We start from the raw sequence: 23,665 nt of genomic DNA on the forward strand, positions 1-23,665 counted from the left end.
TGCAAAAACAAAGAATTTCACTGCACCTAGCTAGGTACAAATGATGAGAAAGTACCATCATGATCCCATAGATAGGCAAAGAGTGGATGTGGAAAGGATGTTTCCACTGGTGGGAGAGTCTAGGACCAGAGGTCATGGCCTCAGAATTAAAGGGCGCTCTTTTAGAAAAGAGGTGAGGAGGAACTTCTTTAGTCAGACGGTTGTCCATCTGTGGAACTCATTGCCACAGAGGGCTGTGGAGGCCAAGTCAGTGGATATTTTTATGGCAGAGATAGACAAATTCTTGATTAGAACGGGTGTCAAGGGTTATGGGGAGAAGGCAGTAAAATGGGATTAGGAGGCAGAGATCAGCCATGATTGAATGGCAGATGGACATCTATGGACCAAATGACCTAATTCTACTCCTATTACTTGTGACCTTGTGAATTCCATTCCAAACTGTATGGAGTTTGTACTTTCTCCCTATGACCGTGTGGGTTTTCTCCTGGTGCACCGGTTTACTCCCACACTCCGAAGACATAGAGATTAATTGGCTATAGACACAAAATGCTGCAGTAACTCAGCGGAACAGGAAGCACCTCTGGATGGAAGGAAAGGGTGACGTTTCGGGTCGAGACTGCACCCATTCCTTCTATCCAGAGATGCTACCTGTTCTGCTGAGTTACTCCAGCATTTTGTGTCTATCTTCTGCAACTTGTCCCAAGTGTGTCGGATAACGCTGGTTTGAATGGACTCGATGGGCCGAAGGGCCTGTTTCCACATGCCAATATCGAAGTCTAAAGACTCCATTCGTGCAGGCAGCGGTGAGAATCATCATCGATGTCCACCTTCACTAAGAGGTGGTTTTGGAGATCTTATAATTGTCCATGTTGCACAGGGTCCCACTGTGAATTTCTACAGTTCAGTGTGTGAACTGTAGAAGGGTCTCGACCCGAAACGTCATCCGTTCCTTCTCTCCAGAGATGCTGCCTGTCCCACTGAGTTACTCCAGCACGTTGTGTCTATCTACAGTCAGATAGCCGAGTTGTTCAACAGGGGCAGGCTGCCTTTGGTCTTGTGGATGTCGAGTGAAAGGCCCATTCTCTGGTGCAATTAACGAGCGAGCGATATCTGGGAGCTCAGACTCCAAGAGCACACAATGCAAATGCCGTCTGATCTTTGGTCTGCACCCTACAGCTCCACCATTGGGGCGACTGTGGCTGGGAGAGTGGAGGTGGAGGGTCCAACCTGGGCAGTGGCATCGCCAACTAGTGACAATCTCCCGGCACTGAACATGTTTATTCTCGTTTATTATATTGTTTACAGAGTACTATATTTACATATTCTGTTGTGATGCTGCAAGTAAGAATTTCATCGTTCTATCTGGGACTCTGTGACTCTGGAAGCGAGCGTGCGGAATAAACCTGCGCCTCCCGCACGGTTTCTGCTCTCTCTCCCTGCGACCAGAAACAGGGAGACGACGCGGCTGCTGAGGTTGCGGCGCCCGCCCGCCCGCCCACCCGCCCACCCGGCAGCGGGTCCTCCAGCATCCCAGAGTGCAGCGCGGACTGTCATGGAGAGCGGCGTGGCCAAGCAGGAGCCGCACCGGCCCGGCAGCTTCAAGCAGCCCAAGAAGACGCACAAGGCCGGGCGGCACCGCAGCAAAGGCGCGGTGGAGCGGACGAGCAGAGGTACCGGAGGCTTTGGGTCCCCGGCGCCCGCAGTACGGCAGGAACTCGCCTCCCTCCCCCCATTCCCGGCTCTACCCGGCTGGACCCCCCAATGCCCAGCTTTCCCATCATCACACTATCCCCCCCCCCCCCCCCCCCCCCACACACACACACCAGCACCCCCTCCCCTCCAATCCCCAACCCCCCCACACACACACACACACCAGCACCCCCTCCCCTCCAATCCCCAACCCCCCTCCCCTCCAATCCCCAACCCCCCCCCACCACACACACACACACCAGCACCCCCTCCCCTCCAATCCCCAACCCCCCCCACCACACACACACACACCAGCACCCCCTCCCCTCCAATCCCCAACCCCCCCCCCCACACACACACACCAGCACCCCCTCCCCTCCAATCCCCAACCCCTCTCCCTTCCCCCAACACAACACCTGGTCTTCTCCAGCACCATCCACCCCTGAGCACCCCATGCCGTCCCTTCCTTTCCCATTGATGCCTGGCTCCCACTTTCCCCCTCCCACAACACTTAACACCTGGTAGACACAAAATGCTGGAGTAACTCAGCGGGACAGGCAGCATCTGTGGAGTGACGTTTTGGGTCAAGACCCTTCTCCAGAATTTCTTCTCCAGACTCTTGGTTTGAACACTTGGTTATAGCTCCTCCATGCCCCAACACTCAGCCCCTGCATTGCCTCCTCTTCCACCCGCCCTGCCCCCTGGTTTCCACATTCTCTTCTTGTCCAGCTCCCCCCGGCTCCGTTTTCCAGTGCTGGGGTCATTGGCTGACTCTATGCTCCATCACAGGGAGAGTCGATGTGAAGATCATCAGCAAGAAACTGAAGAAGGAGCTGAAGAAACATGACAGGAGACACCAAGCCAGCCAGAGGCGGTTGCAGAGTCGGGAAACGGTGAGTCACCCTGTTCCCACCGACCCTGACCCTTCCCTCATCCACACTTGTACCTGTGGTGTCTGCTGGGTCTCAGAGGAAAAGAGGAAATTTTACCTGCAATCCTACTGTTTACCAACATCAGTGCCACTGTACCTTCCAATCAGGGGAGAGAGAAATTGAAGGAAGAAACGGCAGACATTTTATTGGAACAGCCACATGAATTCCACAGTTCCAAGAATAGGTCAGAGGTTGGGGACCCTGTGATGGGCGATCACCATTTGACATCCCTAATGTGATGGAACGCTCTTTACTTGCTTGGATGCGTGCAGTTTTACTCATTTGGGTCTGATCATCGTGTTGCAGGAAGTATGTGAAGATTTGGAGATGGCAGTTCACCAGGACTAGGGGGTATTAGCCATAAAGAGAAGTTGAATAAATATGGATTTTTTTCCTCTGCAGTGTTGGAGGCTGAGAGGAGACCTGATATAAGTATATAAAATGATGAGAGGAACAGATAGGATAAACAGTAGAACATTTTTCCAGGGTGGAAATATCAAGGACTGGAAGGTATAGCTTTAAAGTAAGGGGAGGGTGGGGTTAAAGCAGATGTGCAGGGCTTTTTTTTGCAGAGTGGTGGGTGTGTGGAACGTGCTGCCAAGGGTGGTGGTAACGGCAGATGCAATAATGGCATTGAAGAAACATTTATATAGGCACATGAACAAGCAGAGACCAGAGGGATGTTGACCATGTGCGGGCAGATGAGGCTAGTTGTTGTCATGGTCGGTGCAGACACAGAGAGCCTGTTCCTGTGCTACACTATTCTGTGTTCTAAGCTCCACACCATTCAGGACAAGCACCCACTTGACTGGCACTGCATTCACCACCCTAAATGTTCATTCTCACTAACACCACTGGCCACCCAAGGCTGCACCACAGATACTCATCCCAGCTACTCCGACAGCACTTCCCAAACGCATCATCTCCTCCACTGAGAATGAGCAACTGGTGGATGGGAACATCAACTCGTACTCCCCTCCAAGTTGCGTGATCCCAATGGGAATATGATGGCATTACCTCTTCACCTTTTAGGTCTAAATCCTGGAACTCCCTCACTGCCAGTGGTAAGATTATGGTGGCTTGTCCCCACCTCTTGAAAGATATTGTAGACCTTGCTGCTGATTTCCAAATAAAGAAAGAGTCTGGGAATAGATCCTGGCGAATCTGTATTGTGCCCTGTCCGTGGCTAGTATTCCTTCTCAGAACCAAACACATGATTCACCGGGATGGTGCCTGAGAAGCAGTAATTGGACAGATTTGGTTTATTCTCACTGCTGTGATTGTGATTGTTATCGCCCTCTCATTCTGAGGGGCATAGATAGGACACAAAGAGTCCTTTTCCTATAGTTGGGGAGCCTGGAACTAGAGAGCACAGGTTGAAGTTGAGAGGATAGAAATTTAAAATGTCTTGTCCTTCACACTGACAGTGATGGTTATCAGAAATTTAAAATGTCTTGTCCTTCACACAGACAGTAATGGTTATCTGGAATGAGATGTCAGAGAAGTGGTAGAGAACGATACAGTTCTGTTTAAAAGATCTTTGGGCAGGTAATTGGATTGGAAAGGAATGGATACATATGGGCCTGATACAAGCAAATTCGATCAGAGTCGATGAGCATCCCAGTTGGCCAGAATGAGTTGGGCTGGTTTCTGTGCTGTACGATTCTGCTTCTGTGATAAGGATCCAGGTTTGAGTGTGCCAGAACTCTGCATCGGTGAAGCTTGCGAGGTATAGAGTTCAGCACGTGAGGTGTAGCCATTCCTTCCTACTGCAGGTGCTGGCTGAGAAGCGGAGTCTGGGCAGTCGAGATGGGCCACCTCACCTGGTGGCGGTGATCCCGCTGCACGGTGGCATTAGTGCCCAGGGCGCCCTACGGCTGATTCGCAGCGATGAGGCAGCTAGCGTGTTCAACAGCGATGAGAGTGGCGAGAGCTTTGGCTTGGTTTCCAGCCGGTTCAAGCGGAGGTTTTACTTCATCCGAGTGAACGCAGGTGAGCGGCTTCACGGTCCTGTCCTGGGTGGGTTTGTGAGTGGGGCGGATGGAGCTACCATAGTTGCCATGGGGAGACAACAGATGAGGCCGAGGTTAAAAGAAATCAGGCAGCAACTGCCTGCTCCACTCACCGGGTTAGAACTGGGACTGGTAGTTCCCTCAGAGCTGTATGTACATGGAATGAACATGGCCATCATCCATATTATCAAGCAATTTATTCTGGGTCACATTGTGATTAGGGAGTAAATGGGTAAGGGATTAAGGAGGTGTAAATGTGGGGAACTCTGATCAAAGGCTGGGGTGGTGGGGTCAGTTTGTATGTTGAAGGCAGAGAGGAAGGATGCAGAGCAAGTGTAGAGTTGTGGTGCAGTGAGCAATGTTGTAGCGGTGGCTCAATGGGCTGTACATCCCTTTTGGTTTTGATATTCATATCTTTTTGTTCCCTTTTAGGTGATATTCATGCAGTTCTTGACCTGGCCAAGGTAGCAGACACGCTGCTGTTTGTACTGGATCCCTATGAGGGTTGGGACAGTTATGGGGACTTCTGTCTCTCTTGCGTATTTGCTCAAGGCTTACCTAGCCATGGTATGTGGTTTCAGTTTCCATTGGCTATCAGGGCGCGCTGAGTCATGGTGTCATTGAGCTGTGTTATACGAACACAGGCCCTTCAGCCCACTTTGTCCAGGCTGGCCAATTTGGCAAGTGGGGCTACTAGTCCCATATACCTGCATTTGGCCAATATCCCCCTCAACCTTTCCTATCCATATGAGATCCATATCTGTCCAAATGACTTAAAAGTCGTAATTGTATCTGCTTCCATAGCTTTCTCTAAGAAATGTGGGTGTGCGGTCATTTTCTACTAGATTAGTGATCTGGAATCAAATGTGCAAATGGCAAAATTATAGTTTTGGACATTTAATCTTTTCTACTTTTGTTTAAAGCAAACAATATGTAATGAGCCAATGAACTGTAGATAAAACCTAGAAGCAGCAAACACGAAGTGCTGGAGGAACTCAGTGGGTCAAACAGCATCTGTGGAAGGAATGGACAGATGATGTTTCAGGCTGGGATCCTTCTTCAGAATGATTGTGGTAAAACTTGTTTGGTCTTTGCTTTTGGGGATGTTTATCTTCTCCTATTACCTGGTTTAGAGGGAGTTTGCAGCATTGAACCCAGTCCCAACAGGACAGCGTTTAATAGCTTACACAAGTCTTAGGTGACCTGCTGGCTGCTGTCAGGAGGAGTGGGGATGGTTGATCCTACACCTACAACTAACTGTTATTTTGCAGTGTTTGTGGTTCAGGGAGTTAACGACCTTCCCATCAAGAAGCGGGCAGAGGCCAAGAGGAACCTGAGCAAGATGCTGGAGCGCCGGTTCCTGGATGCCAAATCCTTTCACCTGGACACCGAGCAGGAGGCCACGCTGGTCATCAGGCACATGGCCATGCAGAAGCAGAAACATCTGACCTTTCGAGAACGTCGCTCCTATTTACTGGCTCAGCATGTGGCCTTTGAACCAAACGAGGAAAGCGGTCTGGTGGGAACGCTGAAGGTGTCCGGTTATGTCCGAGGGAAGAATCTGGATGTCAACAAGCTGGTGCACATTGTGGGACACGGGGACTTCCAGATGAGCCAGGTCGATGGACCACCTGACCCCATGCCCATGAACCCTAAGGTTACGAAGAAAACACCCGGTGCTGAGGTGAGAGTGAGTTGCAGGATCTGCGAAGCACGGGGGGAGGGATGGGGGGATATTCAGCCCATGGAGCAGGTGCTAGCCCTTCAGAAGAGCCCTCTGATCAGTGCCACTTCCTGCATGTTTACCCCTTCTGCTCCTTGCTTAGTTCTCTTTCAAAATCTGTGGAACCTGCAGGAAATGTATTCCTGAACGGAACAGCTCACTGAAGAAGCTGTTTTCATCTCCCCGCTCGTGTTTTTCGTGTTTTCTTCTGATCAAGGAGGAAGCCACTCAACCCATTGAGTCTATGTCGACTCGCCGAGTAGCCTCGGGTCCCCTTCCCAACATTTCTGTGTAACCAGTCCCATCTCACATCAACATCTCCCAATTCTTCGTCCATCTATCGGGGCAGTTAACTTACCAATGAGCTTGTCTGTTAGATGAGGGAGAGGAAACCCATGCGGCCACAAAGAGAACATGCAAATTCCACAGAGATAGCACCAAAGATCAGGACTGACCTTGGCTCTGTGAAGCAGCGAGGTAGCAGCTCTACCTGCAGCATCAGGGTGCCACGTTTGTCCACTGTATTTCCGACTGTAATTACATAGGGAATGCAACACGGAAACAGGCCTAACCAGTGCATGCAGACATTTAAGATCCATTGATGCTTCCTGCAATCTTTCCTCCACTAAATCTGTCCGTGTGATCTGGTCAATGGAATTGAGATGGCTTTTCTTTGCTGTTGTATTCATTCATGTTGGTCAAATCAGGTTGAGTTTACTGTCATATGCACAAGTACATGAGCTGGAGGTGCAGTGAAAAACCTGCTGGCAGCACACAATGACAATTGATTCTGTCGGCACACCAAGTCAAAAGTCACACATATCAGTGAAAAGAAAAGACTACAAACAATAAGACTTCAACCTTTGTACAAACGTTGATATTTGAAAAGGGGTCCATGATTCTGAACCCCTCTATAAGTCTCACCTCAATCTTTGTACCTTCCCCTGCAGCTGATGTCTGGGTACTTTCAAGAGAGAGCTGGATAAGGCTCTTAAAAATAGCGGAGTCAGGGGATATGGGGAGAAGGCAGGAACGGGGTACTGATTGGGGATGATCAGCCATGATCACATTGAATGTCGGTGGTGGCTCGAAGGGCCGAATGGTCTACTCCTGTACCTATTGTCTATTGTCTATTGATGTCCTACTTCCTTGTGACTGCTGTGGGAAATATGGCAAATGTTTAGTATCAGTGCTGGCCCGTCTCCCATAGTAATACCCAAGACAAAATGTGGTCCTGATTGTATGCCAGGAAGTAGTTGGGCAAGGGCCGTACATTACATTCACTTGTTGCTCCAGAAGATGTATATTTTTGTATTACCAATGTGTATGTTCATTTGCAATTAAAGCATTAAATGTCACATTGTAATGACACCCTATCACTAGTGTTGATGCAGTGTCTGCATTAGTCGGAGAGTTATTATAGTTATTATTGGTGACTCGGGCCACTTTTTGCTCTCTGGGTGAAGTCATTGTAAATGAGAAATGCTGATAGTTCTGGGGTGTGCATGATCCTTTCCAATAATTAGGCTCCTTTCTGATTATAGGAGCTTGTTGCTGAGATGGAAGAAGATTTGAAGGTTCTCATGAAAGCGGATTCCAGCAAGCAGGAATCGCTGGAGACGGAGGTGGTTCCAGACCCGATGGAAGGGGAGCAGACCTGGCCAACAGATGAGGAACTGAGAGAGGCCGATGGTGCGTACTAGTCATTCTCCAGTAACAATACCAATACCAAGACCACCCCTCGGCAACCATGCAGAGTTAAGCATTTCCTAACAATGCACTGTTGGCAAGGGCAGCATTTAATGCCCATCCCTCAATGATCTTGCAGAAGTGGTGATGAGTCCCCTCTTTAATCTCTGCAGTCCTTCTGGTGAAGGTGCTCTCACAACACTGTCGGTGAGACATTTAGAGGATATAGACACAGCGATGGTCAATGTCCTATCAGCAAAGCACAAAGTGATGAAGAAACCCAGCAGGTCAGGCATCATCTGTTAGTTACAGAAAAAGTGCAGATTAAAAGAAAGTGCAAATTTCACAATGTGGTAGGTTGGAAGATCGTGACTAGACCCTAGCTTATGTGAGGACGGTTCAGCAGCGGTCCTTGATTATGTTGGCTGCCTTCCGGAGCTAGCATGAAGTGTAGATGGAGTCGATGGTGGGGAGGCTGGTGGTGTGATAAACTAGGGGTTAGATCTCAATGTTGGGCTCATCAACAGCACACACAGTTTCAAGAATTAAGTTAGTTTGGAACTTCAATCTGCCTTCTGATTCTGCTGAATAGACTCATCCAGTCATGCAGCATCCATGGGGCAAGAAACACTGAACATGATCGTGAAGAATAGAATTCAAATACTGATAGAATCTATGAAAATCACCACTTGCAGAAATCTGAAACTGCTGGAAACATTCAGCAGGTCAGTCAGTAACTGTGGAGCGCAAAATGGAGATTATGGTCGAAGACTACCGTGTGAAATAGACAATCAATAATCATTAATGCTGTTGCCTTATTTATTGGAGCTGGTATGGCAGAGCAGTCCTGTAGGCTCTTGTACAGATGGTGTGTGCTTCTGTCTCCCACTCAGCTTTACCACATGAGTTTTTAACTGAAAGTCATAAAATACTCCCCTCAGGATATCAATAACAGATTTATGAAGAGTTAACATATTTGTGTCTGACGGTCAGTTTGATTATTTCACCCCTGCGTCTCAGTGGTTATTCAGACAGACAATCTTTACCTTGATCTCGTCTCTGAGGTACATCACAGGAGCCGAGCTTCGAATTCCTGCATTGGAAGTGAGGAGGCTGTGCTCCTTGATTCGAATCCTTGATGCTATCAATGTCACTTCTGTTCCATTCTGCTTTAGAGGCATTAAAGGCAAACAAGAAGATTGTTCGGAGAGTCCCAAAAGGCACGTCGGACTACCAGGCTGCATGGATTCTGGACGATGAGGAAGGGGAGGATGAGGAGGAAGAAAGTGATGATGATGATGATATGGAGGGGCAAGACCTGATGGGGGAGGCAATGTCGCAGGTGAGTAACGTTTGGATGTATCATCTGTATTGTCTGGAATTGCTAATGAATCTCTGAAGTCAGAAGTCTTGGTGCATTTGTGCTGTGCTTTTCCCTGGTGCCAGAGAGCTGTATTACATTTCTCCTTGCCCTACGCGGCACAGTGCCGTGGCGGTAAAGCTACTGCCTTACAGCGCCAGAGACCCGGGATCGATTCTGACCACGGGTGCTTGTCTGTACGGAGTTTGTACGTTCTCTTTGTGACTTGCATGGGTTTTCTCCAAGATCTTCGGTTTCTTCCTGCACTCCTCGATGTACACGTTTATAGGTAAATTGGCCCTAGTGTGTATAGGGTAGTATTAATTTGCATGAATCGCTGGTTGGCGCAGACTCGGTGGGACGCATTGTATCTCTAAACTAAACTAAATCTTGGACACTAGCGTCCTTGTATTGGCTGAGTGTACCGTGTCAGGTTGCTGTAAGAGTGTGGTGCAAGAATACAATGATATACAATACAATGATACAATTTATTTGTTGTCATTTAAACCTCATTGAGGTTCAAACAAAATTTGGTTTCTGCAGTCAAACACACAGAAAAAAAAAAAAGAACCAAGACCCAACACAATTTACACAAACATCCATCACAGTGAATCTCCTCCTCACTGTGATGGAAGGCAAAGTCTTATCTCTCCCCTGCACTCCTCATTCTCCTCCCGATGTCAGAGTCAAAGCCCCCGGCGGGCGATGGTAAGTAAGTCCCGCGGCCATTTAAAGCCGCGCGGGGCGGTGATGTAAGGCCCTGCTCCAGGTAATTTTCAACCCCGCAACTCGGGCGGAAGAAGTCGCCGTTGCGGAAGCCCCGAAAAGCGGTCTCCCACCAGGGACCCACGGGCTCCCGGTGTTACTGTCCACCAGACCTGCGGATGGAGCCTCCGAATCTCCGGGGTCCGGCTGCAGCAGCTCGCCACCACAGCTCTCCATGCTCCGAACTCGGCCATCTCCGCGATGGTAAGTAAGTCCCCAGGCTCCGCGACTGGAGCCCCAGGTCGTTCCGGTTGGAGGCCGCCCACTGTGCTAGGCCCCAACGACAACGGAGACCCGACAGAGAAAAGGTCGGGTTCTCCGTACAGGGGAAAGATTTTAAAAGTTTCCCCACCCCCCCTCACACACCACCCCCCGCCCCCACACACATACCCAGTTTTTTTTAAAAAACACTATAAACTACATTCAAACAAGACAACAAAAAAAAAAAAGACAGACGACTGCAGAGGCCGCTGCGATGTGAGTCGCACCGCCCACCTGAATGCTGCGTTCCTGAACAATGAAGTTCAGGTACATGGGAACACCTTCATTAACAGGTTCCCTTCCAAGTTACACATCCTCCTAGACAGATGATCTTTTGAGTTGGGGGCCCTTCTTCAGATTTGAAGCAAAATGGCAGTCATGTTTAAACAGAATTTAGATGGCAGACATTGACTTGTAGAGGGTGCACTGGTGTGTGGTTCCAGGAAATAAACATTCAGATCACAGCAAATAGTTAGAAAAGCAAACCATATGTTTACAAATGTAAAGAAGTCTTGCTGGGATTGTCCATGGCTTTACTGAGACCACTTTTAGAAGAGTGTGTCCATTTTGCTGCTGGTTTCTAGTGAAGCATAGTTGAGGAGTCATTGCGCCCAGGTGTGAACACTGTCAACGGTCTGCACCAGAATATGAAAAGATTGCCATTGAGCTAAATGAAAATGATCCTCCCATTACAGTTGCCAAAATTGATGGCACATCACAAACTAGTTTGGGCCAAAGGTTTTATATTGGTATGTACCCCACGCTCAAAATTGTGAAAAATGGATAGCCAAATCATTATAAAGGAACATTGGACAAAGATGGTAAGAACATACTCTCATCATTTGGTCTCATTAATTCTTTCTAAAATGTGCTGAAGTTACCAGTGAAGCCTATGAATGTGGGCTAATCTTATACATTAATCACAGACGTAATCCCTTGCTTTTACCACTAGTTAATTGTTGTACAATTCTTTAGTGTTATCTTATGAAAAGGAAAGTTATTTTGCTATAGTAATCTTTGAGATGAATGTTTTTCAGTTCTTAATTTAGTAACTCCTACTAGTTAATTTTCCCATGATTTTTACACTTTCTAAGCAAGGTCAATACATTTTTAACTTGAGCACCTCTTTTTGTGTTGAGGACACTAAAGATTTGACACGTGGTATTCCAGTTCCTTAATGCTTAATATGATGACTTCTACAGATGTCACTCAATACACCTTTATTATAGTTATGATCCTTCAGTGGAATATCTTGTTTGTTTGTGCCATGAGCTAATGTTTCAAGAACTAGCAATACACCTGAGCATGAATAGAGGTGAAATTGATGGTAGGATATAAATGGGATGTGTGGAATAAATGAGAGGGAAAAGAAAATAACTGATTTATAGAATGATGCAACAGAAAATGCTTGATTTAGCAGAGCAGTCCCATTTACACTTGCTTCCCCCCTCTAGCTCTTTACATTCAATACACACCTAATTTGATTGTAAACATTGTATTTCAGTTTAGTTTCTCACAGGGTATTAAAGTAATGTGGCTAAGATTGGATTGCTGATCCAGAATCATGTGTTCAAGTCCTAGCTTGACAGCTGGAGAAATTGAATTGGAACAAAAATTAAATTAGAATATAACTGACCTGTCAGTGGTAAGGATTAGTGCTGTTGCTTTACAAGTCAATGAATTGGTGTTAGATACAGCTCTTCGTGCTAATGGAATCAAGGGATATGGGGAGAAAGCAGGAACGGCTTACTGATTTTGGATAATCAACCATGATCATATGGTGGTGCTGGCTCGAAGGGCTGGATGGCCTACTCCTGCACCTATTTTCTATGTTCCTATAACATTAGTTCAGGAGCTGACTCTGGATGTAGGTTTGCCCTCATAAAAATCATAAAAATTGTCTTTTCTCACGTGTTTGGAAGAATGAGAGGTTATCTTTCTAAGAAGGATTAACAAAGTGGATAATGAGAGGTTGTTTTATTGAGCTGAAGAGTCATAGTCATACAGCATGGAAACAAGCCCAACTTGCCCACGCAGACCAACATGCCCATCTACACTGGTCCCACTTGCCTCATAAATTTGGCATACATTCCTCTAAACCTATCCGATCCATGTACCTGTTTAAATGTCCATGTACCTGTCCAAATGAAAGAGCTGCAGCATTTAGGAGGATTTTTTAAAATTCAGAGCTTCATGTCTTTGGATTCCTCCACCACAAATGGTCAATTGTTGAGAATATTCACGAATGAGATTAATGAACACTGATGCAATGGGGAATAACGTGAGATATGGGTTGAGGCACAAGATAAAATGTGATTGTACTGAGTGGAGGATCAGGTTCTGGGCAGAGTGGCCTCCTGCATTGGAGGACACAATTTAAAATGCCTGACGTGATAAATGAATGCTGATGCACTGCTGAAGGGATGGGCCATGGGGTTTGTAGCTGAGGGTGACTGGCTGGTCCCAAGCTGCCTGACGTATCCCGGTGTTCTCTCCCTACAGGCCAGCAATGAGAGTGACGATGAGGGAGAGGCCACAGAGGAGTGTGAAACCATGACTTTGCCCGAAAGTGTCCGTGATGATAATTACGACGAGAAGATTGACGAGTCTGAGGAGAGGGAGATGCTGGAAAAGTACAAACAGGAGCGGATGGATGAAATGTTCCCGGATGAAGTGGACACACCGAAAGATGTACTTGCTAGAGTCAGGTACCTTGCTGCTGAGTGCTACCAGTCTCGGCAATTTCTGACTGCTTTCCATTTGGTGCTTTGGAGCAAGCGTGAGGAATCCCTTGCAGAAAACAATCTGGCCCTTGAACAGGATAGTGACCTTGGCTGCTGTCTGTGTGGAGCTTGAATGTTCTCGCTGTGACCATATGGGTTTCCTCCGGGTGCTCCCGTTTACTTCAATTTCTCAAATAAATGTAGGTTTGCAGGTTAATTGGCCTCTGTAAATTGCTCCTTGTGTGCAGGGAATGGATGCGACAGTGGGTGAAGGTACAACTAGTGTGAACAAATGATTGAGGGCCGGCGTGGACTTGGTGAGCCGACAGGTCTGTTTCCACATCGTATCTTTAGACTAATCTAAACTGAATTGAAGCCTGTACACCATTCAGCCGCTTATGCTGGCCCCACCATTCAGTAGATCATGGGACGTGTATTGCCTCAGGTTCACTTTCCTGCACTAACCTCCATACTCATTGGGTCCTCACCCTCCAAAAATCTTCTGTTTCTGTTCTGGCATGGGCCCTGCCTCTTTGTAGGGTACGTCGAACAATCCTTGTTCGAGGCGTACCCTGGCCCTATCCCTGAACTCGCTACATTGACGACTGCATTGGTGCTATCTTCTACACCCATGCAGAACTCGTTGACTTCATCCATTTCACCATTAACTTCCATCCGGCACTCAAATTCACCTGGACCATTTCCGACATCTCCCTACAGTTTCTAGACCTCGGTATCTCTATCGCAGGTAACAGACTACTGACCGACATCTACTACAAACCCCCTGACTCCCATGGCTGCCTGGACTACACTTCTTCCCACCCTGCTTCCTGTAAGGACTCCATCCTCTACTCACATTTCCTCCGTCTACGCCACATCTGCACCCAGGATGAGGTGTTCCAAACCAGGGCATTGGAGATGTCCTGATTCTTTAGGGAACGGGGGTTCCCCTCTTCGACTATAGATGAGGCTCTCACCAGGGTCTCCTCTAAATCCGTAGCTCTGCTCTCACTCCCCATCCCCCCCCCCACTCATAACAAGAACAGAGTCCTCCTTGTCGTCACCTTCCACTCTACCAGCCGACACATACAACAGATAATCCTCCAACATTTTCGCCACCTCGAACGGGATCCCACCACTGGCCACATCTTCCCATCTCCTCCTCTTTCGGCTTTCCGCAGAGATCGCTCCCTCCATAACTCCCTGGTCAATTCGTCCCTTCCCACCCAAACCACCCCCTCCCCTGGTACATTCCCTTGCAACCGCAGGAAATGCTGCACTTGTCACTTTACCTCCCCCCTCGACTCCATTCAAGGACCCAAGCAGTCTTTCCAAGTGAAGCAGAGGTTCACCTGCACCTCCTCCAATCTCATCTATTGCATCCGCTGTTCTAGGTGCCAACATCGATGAGACCAAGCGCAGGCTTGGCGATCACTTCGCCCAACACCTCCACTCAGTTCGCAATAACCAACCTGATCTCCTGGTGGCTCAGCATTTCAACTCCCCCTCCCATTCCGAATCTGACTCTTCTGTCCTGGGCCTCCTCCATGGCCAGAGTGAGTCCTACCGCAAATTGGAGGAGCAGCAGCTCATGTTTCGCTTGGGTAGTTTACACCCCAGCGGTATGAACATTGACTTCTCCAATTTCAGGCAGTCCTTACTTCCTCCCTCCTTCCCCGTCCTTTCCCAGCTCTCCCACAGCCTACTGTCTCCGCCTCTTCTTCTTCCCGCCCCCCCCACCCCCACATCCGTTTGAAAAAGAGTCTCGACCCGAAACGTCACCTATTCCATCGCTCCATAGATGCTGCCTCACCCGCTGGGTTTCTCCAGCATTTTAGTCTACCTTCGATTTTTCTAGCATCTGCAGTTCTTTCTTAAACATGACTCTATCCATTTGTTAGGTAAGGGAATCAAAACTGGGCACAGTAAGAGGCAGAGTTACAAAATAAGGGGCCAACCATTTAAAACTGCAATGCAAATGCCGGAGGTAATGCAATAAGAGGAGGTGCAGAGGACAAAGCAATGCTGGAACCGTGAAATATAGAACACAGTAATTGCCGGCAATCCAGTAAAAGAAAAAGCTGGAGATGCCCAGCAGACCAGGCAGCATCCGTGGAGAGAACTGAACGGAGTTTATGCTCAGATTCAATAATGTTGGCTCAAATTCATGTAGACACAAGGAACTGCAGATGTTGGCATCTTGTGAAGAAAACAATGGAACAGTGGGCCATGCAGCTTCTCTGGAGGACGTGGAAAGGTGACATTTCAGATCCTTGGACTCCATTTCTCCTTCTCCACAGATGCTGCTGTACCTGCTGCGTATTTCCAGCATTCTCTTTTATCCAGATTACAGCCACAGTTTCAGCTTTGTCATTTCATGCTCCTCCATCCTCTAAAGAGCTACAATACACCACTAGAGTACTAGTGTACATTGACTAGGGGAAGATGATGCTGCCAGTGCAGTGTAGGGCTGGTGCCTCATCTCTGATGCAATGCCAAGACCAGGTTTGGTCTTGATAGATGTAAAAGATCTGTGAGCAGCTTTCGAACGGGTAGGTGCGTTCCCCAGTTGCAAGGCAGAATGCAGGTGTCAGTATTTCCAGATTGCACACTATCCCCCCCCACTCCGATGCGGCGTTTGGCTACCATACATGCATCTTGATGAATTCCTGTAAACATCACAGGTTTCAGAAGTACAGAGGTCTGAAGAGTTTCCGGGCATCACCATGGGACCCCAAGGAGAATCTACCCCAAGATTATGCCAGAATCTTCCAGTTCCAGAACTTTACCCGAACGAGAAAACGAATCTTCAATGAGCTGAGCGAGGAGCAGGAAGGTGCAATGGTAACGTGACTGTGTGTACTGTGGTGTTAAAGGACACTAGTATCCTTCGCTGGTTCCTGCTTTAGAGTTTATGGGCCCGGGATAGTGAATGTCCTTCTGCTGCTGTGTTCCAAGATGGAGCCGATGTGGGTGGTGTGCTGGGATCCATCTGTAACCTCCCCCTCTCCTTTCAGTTGCTAACCTGCTGGGAGCTGATGCATTTGTCACTTCATTGATCTCTCCTGTTGGAAGGCCAAGTTTGTTATTCTCCTGGCTGGTTCCTGTGGGAACTTGCCAGTGATTACACAGGAGTAGACATGCCTCAGCCTCAGACTCACTGCAGCCTATAGTTATACTTCAGGAGGTCATGTCAGCATTAGGTACACCCACAATAGATGTAACAGCAGAAGGGGCAGGAGCTTTTGATCCTGCGGTTCACGGCCATTTAATCCCTTTCCCTGATCTGTGGTGTCTAAACATCTGTGAATCACAGCCCTGGATATACTCAATGCTGAGTATAGATGAGCCTATGGTGGGTTCCATGATGAGCCTCGGACCCCTCCCAAATCCATTCCATTTTGGAAGGTAGGATCATTAATTCTCAGGGAGAATTTCAAAACTTTTCTGCATTTAGAACAAAAGCAGAATCCTTATTTTGGCATTTACCGAGAATTTGTAACGTGGTTCTAGACTCACGAGTCTGATGAACCACCCCCTTGGCATTCATTCTGTTGATCCCTTCTGCATGACAGCAAACCTCAGTGCTCCATTCTTAGTCCCCGTCTCCCCACCAGACATGCCTCTCATTCCAGGAGTCAGAGCAGTGAATCAAGACTGAGCTGTCCCCAAGGCAGGTGTCTCTAGTGAGATGTCTCCATGGATACAGAGACCCAAATGGCATGCACTGCTTGAGATGTGGTTTTACTGAAGCACTGTGCAATTGCAACAAGACCTTGCTAACCTTGTGCTTCAGTCTCCTTGTATTAAAAGCCAATGTTGTGGCAGCACCAAACATGGTGAACAAACAGTTGCTTTATTCAGACATTACATGTACATGCACGTTTGGTCCTCTAACATATTGTCATTGCTGTTGCTGCTGAGCGAGGGTGTTGTCTTGAGCTCAGCTACCTGTCGACTCGTGATCTCAAGGTAAGATCTCCTTAAGTAGCAGGACACTCCCCTTAACCCATAACGTCACGTGACTGTCCTGACTAGGGTTCGACCGTAAGTGGTCTGACCATCAGGTGACGCCTCAATGTTATGATTTACTTTTGAATTGCTTGTAACTTAGTGACTGGTGAAAATATTGTTCATGTCCTACATGCCACCCTGGTCTTCAGCCTCAGAGCTATTTATTTACTTCCTTCATAGCCTGGGTGGTACGTCACGGTCCACATCTGCAACGTGCCGCTGTCAGTGATGGAGAGCTACAAGCCCCAGGCACCCCTGGTGCTCTTCACCTTGTTGCCACACGAACAAAAGGTACGGAGGGCGTGGAAGGGGGTAGAGCCCGGTTATGGAGGGCAGAGGCCATAGGTGTCGGGGCTGGTGAATGGGGGATGAGTTGGACAAGGACAGCAGGGCAGGACTTTGCATTATTGGGTTATCTGACTGCAGTTGTAATGAGATTGTTGATATTTGTTCTATACTCAGTGGTTCATATGATGAGATTATTTTGATCTTCAGTACCTTAAATTAGTTTTTCATTTCATAGTTCTGGACTATGACAAATATGGGGACTGTGTATAGAGTGACACTGCGGTGTTATACAGTGACAGACCTGTCCCCACCAGTACTGTACCCCAGTGATATACAATCATAAGGTCATAAGTGATAGGAGCAGAATTAGGCCATTCGACTCTGCCATTCAATAATGGCTGATCTATCTCTCGCTCCTAACCCCATTCTCCTGCCTTCTCCCCATAACTTGACATCCGTACTAATCAAGAATCTATCTATCGCTGCTTTAAAAATATCCATTGACTTGGCCTCCACAGCCTTCTGTGGCAAATAATTCCACAGATTCGCCACCCTTTGACTAAATAAATTATTTTCATCTCCTTCCTAAAGGAATGTCCTTTAATTCTGAGGCTATGATCTCTAGTCTCTAGTCCTAGACTCTCCCACTAGTGGAAACATCCGCTCCACATCCACTCTATCCAAGCCTTTCACTATACAGTGGCAGACCTGTCCCCACCAAGTCTCTATCCCAGTGTTATACAGCAACAGATCTGCCTCCACTAGTACTATACCCCAGTGTTATACAGTGACAAAAACGTCCCCGCCAGTACTGTACCTTATTGTGATGCAGTATCAGACCCATCCCACCATTACTGTGACAAACCTGTCCCCACCAGTGCCGTAGATTCCCAATATTAGAGTGCTGGAGAGATGCAGCATGGAATAAGGTTCTTCGGCCTACCAAGTTTAAATGATCTCAAGTGTGTGAGGGAGACCCGGGTAACAATTGGTGGGTTGAGGGTGGTGGATTTAATTGTTGATCAAATCAAATCTGGGCTTGTATACTCCGAAGTTTAGGATGAGAAGGGATCTTATTGAAATATATACTTTTACATATTAAGGGTTTGGACACGCTAGAGGTAGAAAACATGTTCCCGATTTTAGGGGAGTCCAGAGCCAGGGGCCACAGTTTAAGAATAAGGTGTAAGCCATTTAGAACGTAGAAGAGAAAACACGTTTTTCTCAGAGAGTTGTGAGTCTGTAGAATTCTCTGCCTCAGAGGGCGGTTCTCTAGATACTTTCAAGAGAGAGCTAGATAGGGCTCTTAAAGATAACGGAGTCAGGGATATGGGGAGAAGGCAGGAACGGGGTACTGATTGGGGATGATCAGCCATGATCACATTTAATGGCGGTGCTGGCACGAAGGGCAGAATGGCCTACTCCTGCACCTATTGTCTATTTTCTATTGTCTAAATCTAAACCAGACACCCAGGCGGTCCCACGTGATCACAGGGAGAACATGCAATCTCCCCACAAGAGTGCTGGAGGTCAGGATTGAACCAGGGTCTCTGTGCTGTGAGGTAGTGGCTCTGCCCACTGTGCCTCTGCTGCCCTGTGGCAATATCCAGTACAGCACAGAGAGTGACTTGAGGGAGGGGGGTTCCCGGAGGGATGGGGAGAACACGGGTAGAACTGAGGGTTTGAGGGCAGTGTTACGATGAGGACTGTCAGAGTTGCCCTCTCTTTTCCAGCTGTCGGTTGCCCATTTCTTGCTCAGGAGACATGCGAGCAACAGCGGACCGGTCAAGTCGAAAGAGGAGATGGTTTTCCACTGTGGCTGCAGGCGGTTCCGCGCCCCACCTCTGTACTCACAGCACACAGCCGGTCAGTGTCAGCTCCTGTCCTTGGACATCCCGTGTAGGGTGGGACTGGGATTGCCAGGGTTGGTTTCTCGGGCTAGTAGATCCCTGCCCAATGTGAAATTGCCCCATTGACCCACCGCAGACTGCCCGCTGAAGGGTCTGCACTGTGCTGTCAGGGAGGGAGTTCCTGGACTTGCAGCCAGCAATGGTGAACTGTGACATCGAGCCAGAGGGGAAGCCACAGGAGATGGTGCCCTCTGTGCCTAATATCCATGTCCTCCCTGGTACCGGCTGCAGGGTTGAGGATGCAGTTGGAGTAACTGTGTAAATAACGACGCTGAGAGTTGGTACTGGGGGCACGCCACCCTGGATGAGGCCCCTCTGTAGAGGGTCCTGCGGAGCAGGGTTACTCGTCAGTCTTGGGCAGCTTTCCTTTCACTTGGTCAGCGCTGGGTCAGATGATCCTGAGGGCACGGGTGGTGGTTGTAGACTGAGGGTTCTTGGTGTTGCGAGGCGTGTTTCTTCATTCACCATCTGCTTGATCCCCCCCACAGCCAACAAGTTCAAGTACGAGCGGTTTCTGCGCTCCAACGCCACTGTGGTGGCTACGGTCTACTGCCCCATTACCTTTCCCCCGGCATCTGTGCTGATGTTTAAACAAAGAGCCAACGGTGGGTACTGCTGATTCTTGCCAATATTGTTGGGGTGCGCGGCTGTTCTCCAGTGTGGTGGAGGAGGAGAGCCTGTATGGGCGTATATGGTAGAGCATGGGAAATGTGTGCATGCAAGGAAGGTGTGTGTGTAGTGGAAGGGGGAAGGATGAGCACTCAGTGGAGCAGAGGGTGTGGGTATCTGTGCAGTGGAAGGATGTGCATGTGTATTTGTGCAATGGAAGGGGGGTGGAATGTGTGAGTGCTCACAGAAGAGAACATGTGTCTGTGCCGATGTAACATCAAGTGTTGCTGTGCCTTACTCTCTCACTGGGCTTGCAGTCGGTACAGATGGTCTGCCGGTGTGAAAACTTCCTGTCAGTGGGATTCTGATAGATCTGGGCCTGTTACGCTGCAGGCAGTGACCGGACAGCCCAGAATGGCTGCAGCTTCCCTCCAGCGGAGCTGGGTATGTTGGCAGGGCGAGTGCTCAGCTGGTCGTGTGCCCATGGCTGCCTGGTGTTGCTTGGGGGGCCTGCTGACAGGTGAGCCCTCCTTGCCCAGGGGCTGAGGACATCATCTGTGGTGCTGCACGCAGTGGAATTACCTGCCTGCGCTTGCTATCGAACATGATGTAGTGGGGTTGGGGTAAGCAGTAAGCCAGCAGTGCCCTGCTCTGGGGGTTTACTGGTGTCCTGCCCCATCATCACTCACTGCCTGTCCCTCTGCTCTTCACCAGGTATGCAGGACCTGATAGCCACGGGCTCTGTGCTGAAGGTCGACCCTGACCGAGTGATCGTGAAACGGATCACCTTGAGCGGCCACCCTTTCAAGATCATGACCAAAACCTCGGTGGTTCGATACATGTTCTTTAACCGTGGTAAGGGCTGGGCAAGGGGGGGTTGAATATGGAGGTGGCGGGGAGAGGAAAGATGGATAATGAGAGGGTGGGGGTGTAGTCATCAACGTGATCTTATTCATTAAAATGTGAAGAAACAACTGATGTGTTGGTCACCATGTCCAACGAGCACTATCCCTGCCCTGAGAGCGAGCATCACTATGTCTGACCCCGGGAGTGTGTGATGGGACAGTGTAGAGGCAGCTTCACTCTGGGTCCAGCCCACTATCTCCTTCCAAACAATTTTATTGAATGTAATTCGTAAAAAAGTCCAAACCAAGCTCTTTTGCCTTTCTTTTTCCCTCCACCTCTTTGTCCTGGTTGGTCTGAAAATAACTGAGCTACCTGCTGTCATTATGTGAAGCCGGTCTTACAAATTGTTCTTATTGAGTCATACTGAGGTGTTCCATGAATCCCATTGAGCATCGGGGCTCAGAGGTAATAGTGATCTTACTCCTGTTTACGAAAGAACTGCAGATGCGGGAGAAATCGAAGGTAGACAAAAATGCTGGAGAAACTCAGCGGGTGAGGCAGCATCTATGGAGCGAAGGAATAGGTGACGTTTCGGGTCTCGACCCGAAACGTCACCTATTCCTTCGCTCCATAGATGCTGCCTCACCCCCTTGAGTTCTCCAGCATTTTTGTCTGCCTGTGATCTTACTGCTGCTCTCCTCAGTTACCGCCTTGGTGCTGAGGAACTGCTCCAAGGTGGAAGAGCCCGTGATTCCACCTGGCATCTATTGCCTTTGCCCTGGGAGGTGTGTGACGTGGAAGTGTAGAGGAAGCTTTACTTTGTACCCATACTGTTGATGCCCCTGCCCTGGTAATGTTTGATGGAGGTACTGATTGCGGGGGTTAAGGGCATAAAGTTACTGTGCCGAGCATGTCTTGCCGATACCAAGTTTGTTTCTCTTTAAGATGACGTGCTGTGGTTCAAGCCAGTGGAGCTTCGCACGAAGTGGGGTCGCAGAGGTCACATCAAGGAGCCTTTAGGTAAGCAGTTGCCCAATCACACAGGTTTTACATGGGGCGACATTGCTGTGAGATGATGCTCTCTGCAGGCTAATTATTGTCAGCTGAGGAGAGAGGTACTGCCTGTAACAGCAAGTCCACGATTGACCGAGTGTGGCATCAAGGAGCCCAGGTCAATGGTCAATGGGCAGCAGTGGGGGAAACTCCTCCAGTGGCTGGAGACCGAGCTCACACACGGATGTAGACACAAGGAACTAGAGATGTTGGAGTATATTTTTAAAAGAAGACAGTGTTAGAGTAACCCAGCAGATCAATCAGCATCCTTGGAGCACGTGGATACATGTCGAACTGCAGAAGGGTCCCGATCCGAATGGGCACCTATCCCCATCCTCCAGTGTTGCTGCCTGGCCCGCTGAGTTACTCCAGCACTTGGTGTCTTTTTTTCGTACACAGATGGAGATGGTAGTTGGAGGTTACTCATCCCAGCCCCAGGACATCAATGTTGGAGTTGGTCAGGGCAAGATCCCAGACCCAGCCACCTTCTGCTGCTCCATCAGTGACCTTCCATCCATCAGTATTGGGATGGTCATTAGCACAATCTTCAATTCATTCACAGCTGCTCAGCAAGTGCAGCAATGCCTGCAAGTCCCAGAAAACGTCCAGGTACCGGCTGATACGTGTCATGTAACGTTCATGCCACAAAGCTGCCAGGCGGTGATCATCTCGAACAAGAGTCTAACCACCTATCCTCGACACTCAATGGTGTTGCTCTCCACCACCCTCAACACTCCCCCCACCCTCAACACCCCCGCCCTCAACACCCCCTTCCTCAGCCACCCTCAACACTCTCTCCCTCCAGCCCACACACCTCTGCCTGGTAAACTTCATCTGCACCCTCTCCAAATCCTCCATATTCTTCCTGTAATGCGGTGCCCAGAGCCGCATGTTATGAGGAGAAATTTCCTCGTGCAAAGGGTGGTGAGTGTATAACGGTATGTAAAGTAAATCATCGTTAAATATATTTAAGAAAGAGGAAGAAGCACTGATGCTGAAGGGGTTAAAGAAACAGGGAGGAGGTGGGGACAGGGTACTGAAGTGGATGATCAGGTGTTGAACGGAGGAGCGTTGTGAAGGCTTGAATAGTCAACTGCTGCTGTCTGAAGATGGGTACTGACCCAAGCCGCCAACTATCCAGAGATGCTGCCTGACCTGCCGAATTACTCCAGCACTTTGTGTTTTATTTTGTAAACCAGCATCTGCAGTTCCTTGTTTCTGGAACAGCTGCTGTTTGCTGCTGCGCGTATGTCTCTGATCTGGTACGCACTGTGTTGTCTGCAGGGACACATGGACACATGAAGTGTTTGTTTGACGGGCAGCTGAAATCCCAGGACACCGTGCTGATGAACTTGTACAAGAGGGTTTTCCCACGGTGGGCGTATGATCCGCATGTTCCCGAGCCAGTGCCGTGGGAGAAGTGTGAGGACAGCATTGATGTGCAGGAGGTGGCGATGGACTAGAGTGAGCACCAGCAGTTTGGACTCTGTGCCTTTATATTAAAATGTTACTGTTAGCCACCCTCTGAATCCTGTTGGAGTGCCAATGCCCCGAATGCACTGCGATGTCTGGAGCCGTGTTTTACCTGTGAGGAGATTACTGCAGTTCCCAGGCCCTGCCACAGGGAGTCAGTGATGTGCTGTTGATGGAATGTGTGCTGCTGGAACCTGGGCTGTGACTCATAGTAACCACAGTCCTTCCCACGATGTGCTCCCTTTCCAGATACTCCTTTCCTTCTTCAGGCTGTTCCTCGCCTGGTGTAGTTCCAGGGAGTAGGAAGTGGCTGTGTGC

General features: G+C 48.7%; 1 protein-coding gene across 1 annotated transcript; it reads left to right on the top strand.

The window, feature by feature from the left end:
* The first annotated feature begins 1,516 nt into the window (after positions 1 to 1,516).
* tsr1 (TSR1 ribosome maturation factor) lies at positions 1,517 to 23,397 on the top strand. The gene is made up of 15 exons (XM_033045896.1): positions 1,517 to 1,670; positions 2,479 to 2,582; positions 4,397 to 4,613; positions 5,066 to 5,200; positions 5,905 to 6,317; positions 7,901 to 8,048; positions 9,221 to 9,387; positions 12,934 to 13,139; positions 15,839 to 15,998; positions 17,349 to 17,459; positions 19,190 to 19,322; positions 19,855 to 19,971; positions 20,690 to 20,830; positions 21,767 to 21,841; positions 23,159 to 23,397. Exons 1-15 carry the CDS (start codon positions 1,553 to 1,555, stop codon positions 23,335 to 23,337), a joined length of 2,424 nt encoding a protein of 807 aa, XP_032901787.1. The 5' UTR covers positions 1,517 to 1,552; the 3' UTR covers positions 23,338 to 23,397.
* Positions 23,398 to 23,665: the final 268 nt, after the last annotated feature.

This window comes from Amblyraja radiata, chromosome 28 (assembly GCF_010909765.2).
Source record: "Amblyraja radiata isolate CabotCenter1 chromosome 28, sAmbRad1.1.pri, whole genome shotgun sequence".
Lineage (NCBI taxonomy): Eukaryota > Metazoa > Chordata > Chondrichthyes > Rajiformes > Rajidae > Amblyraja > Amblyraja radiata.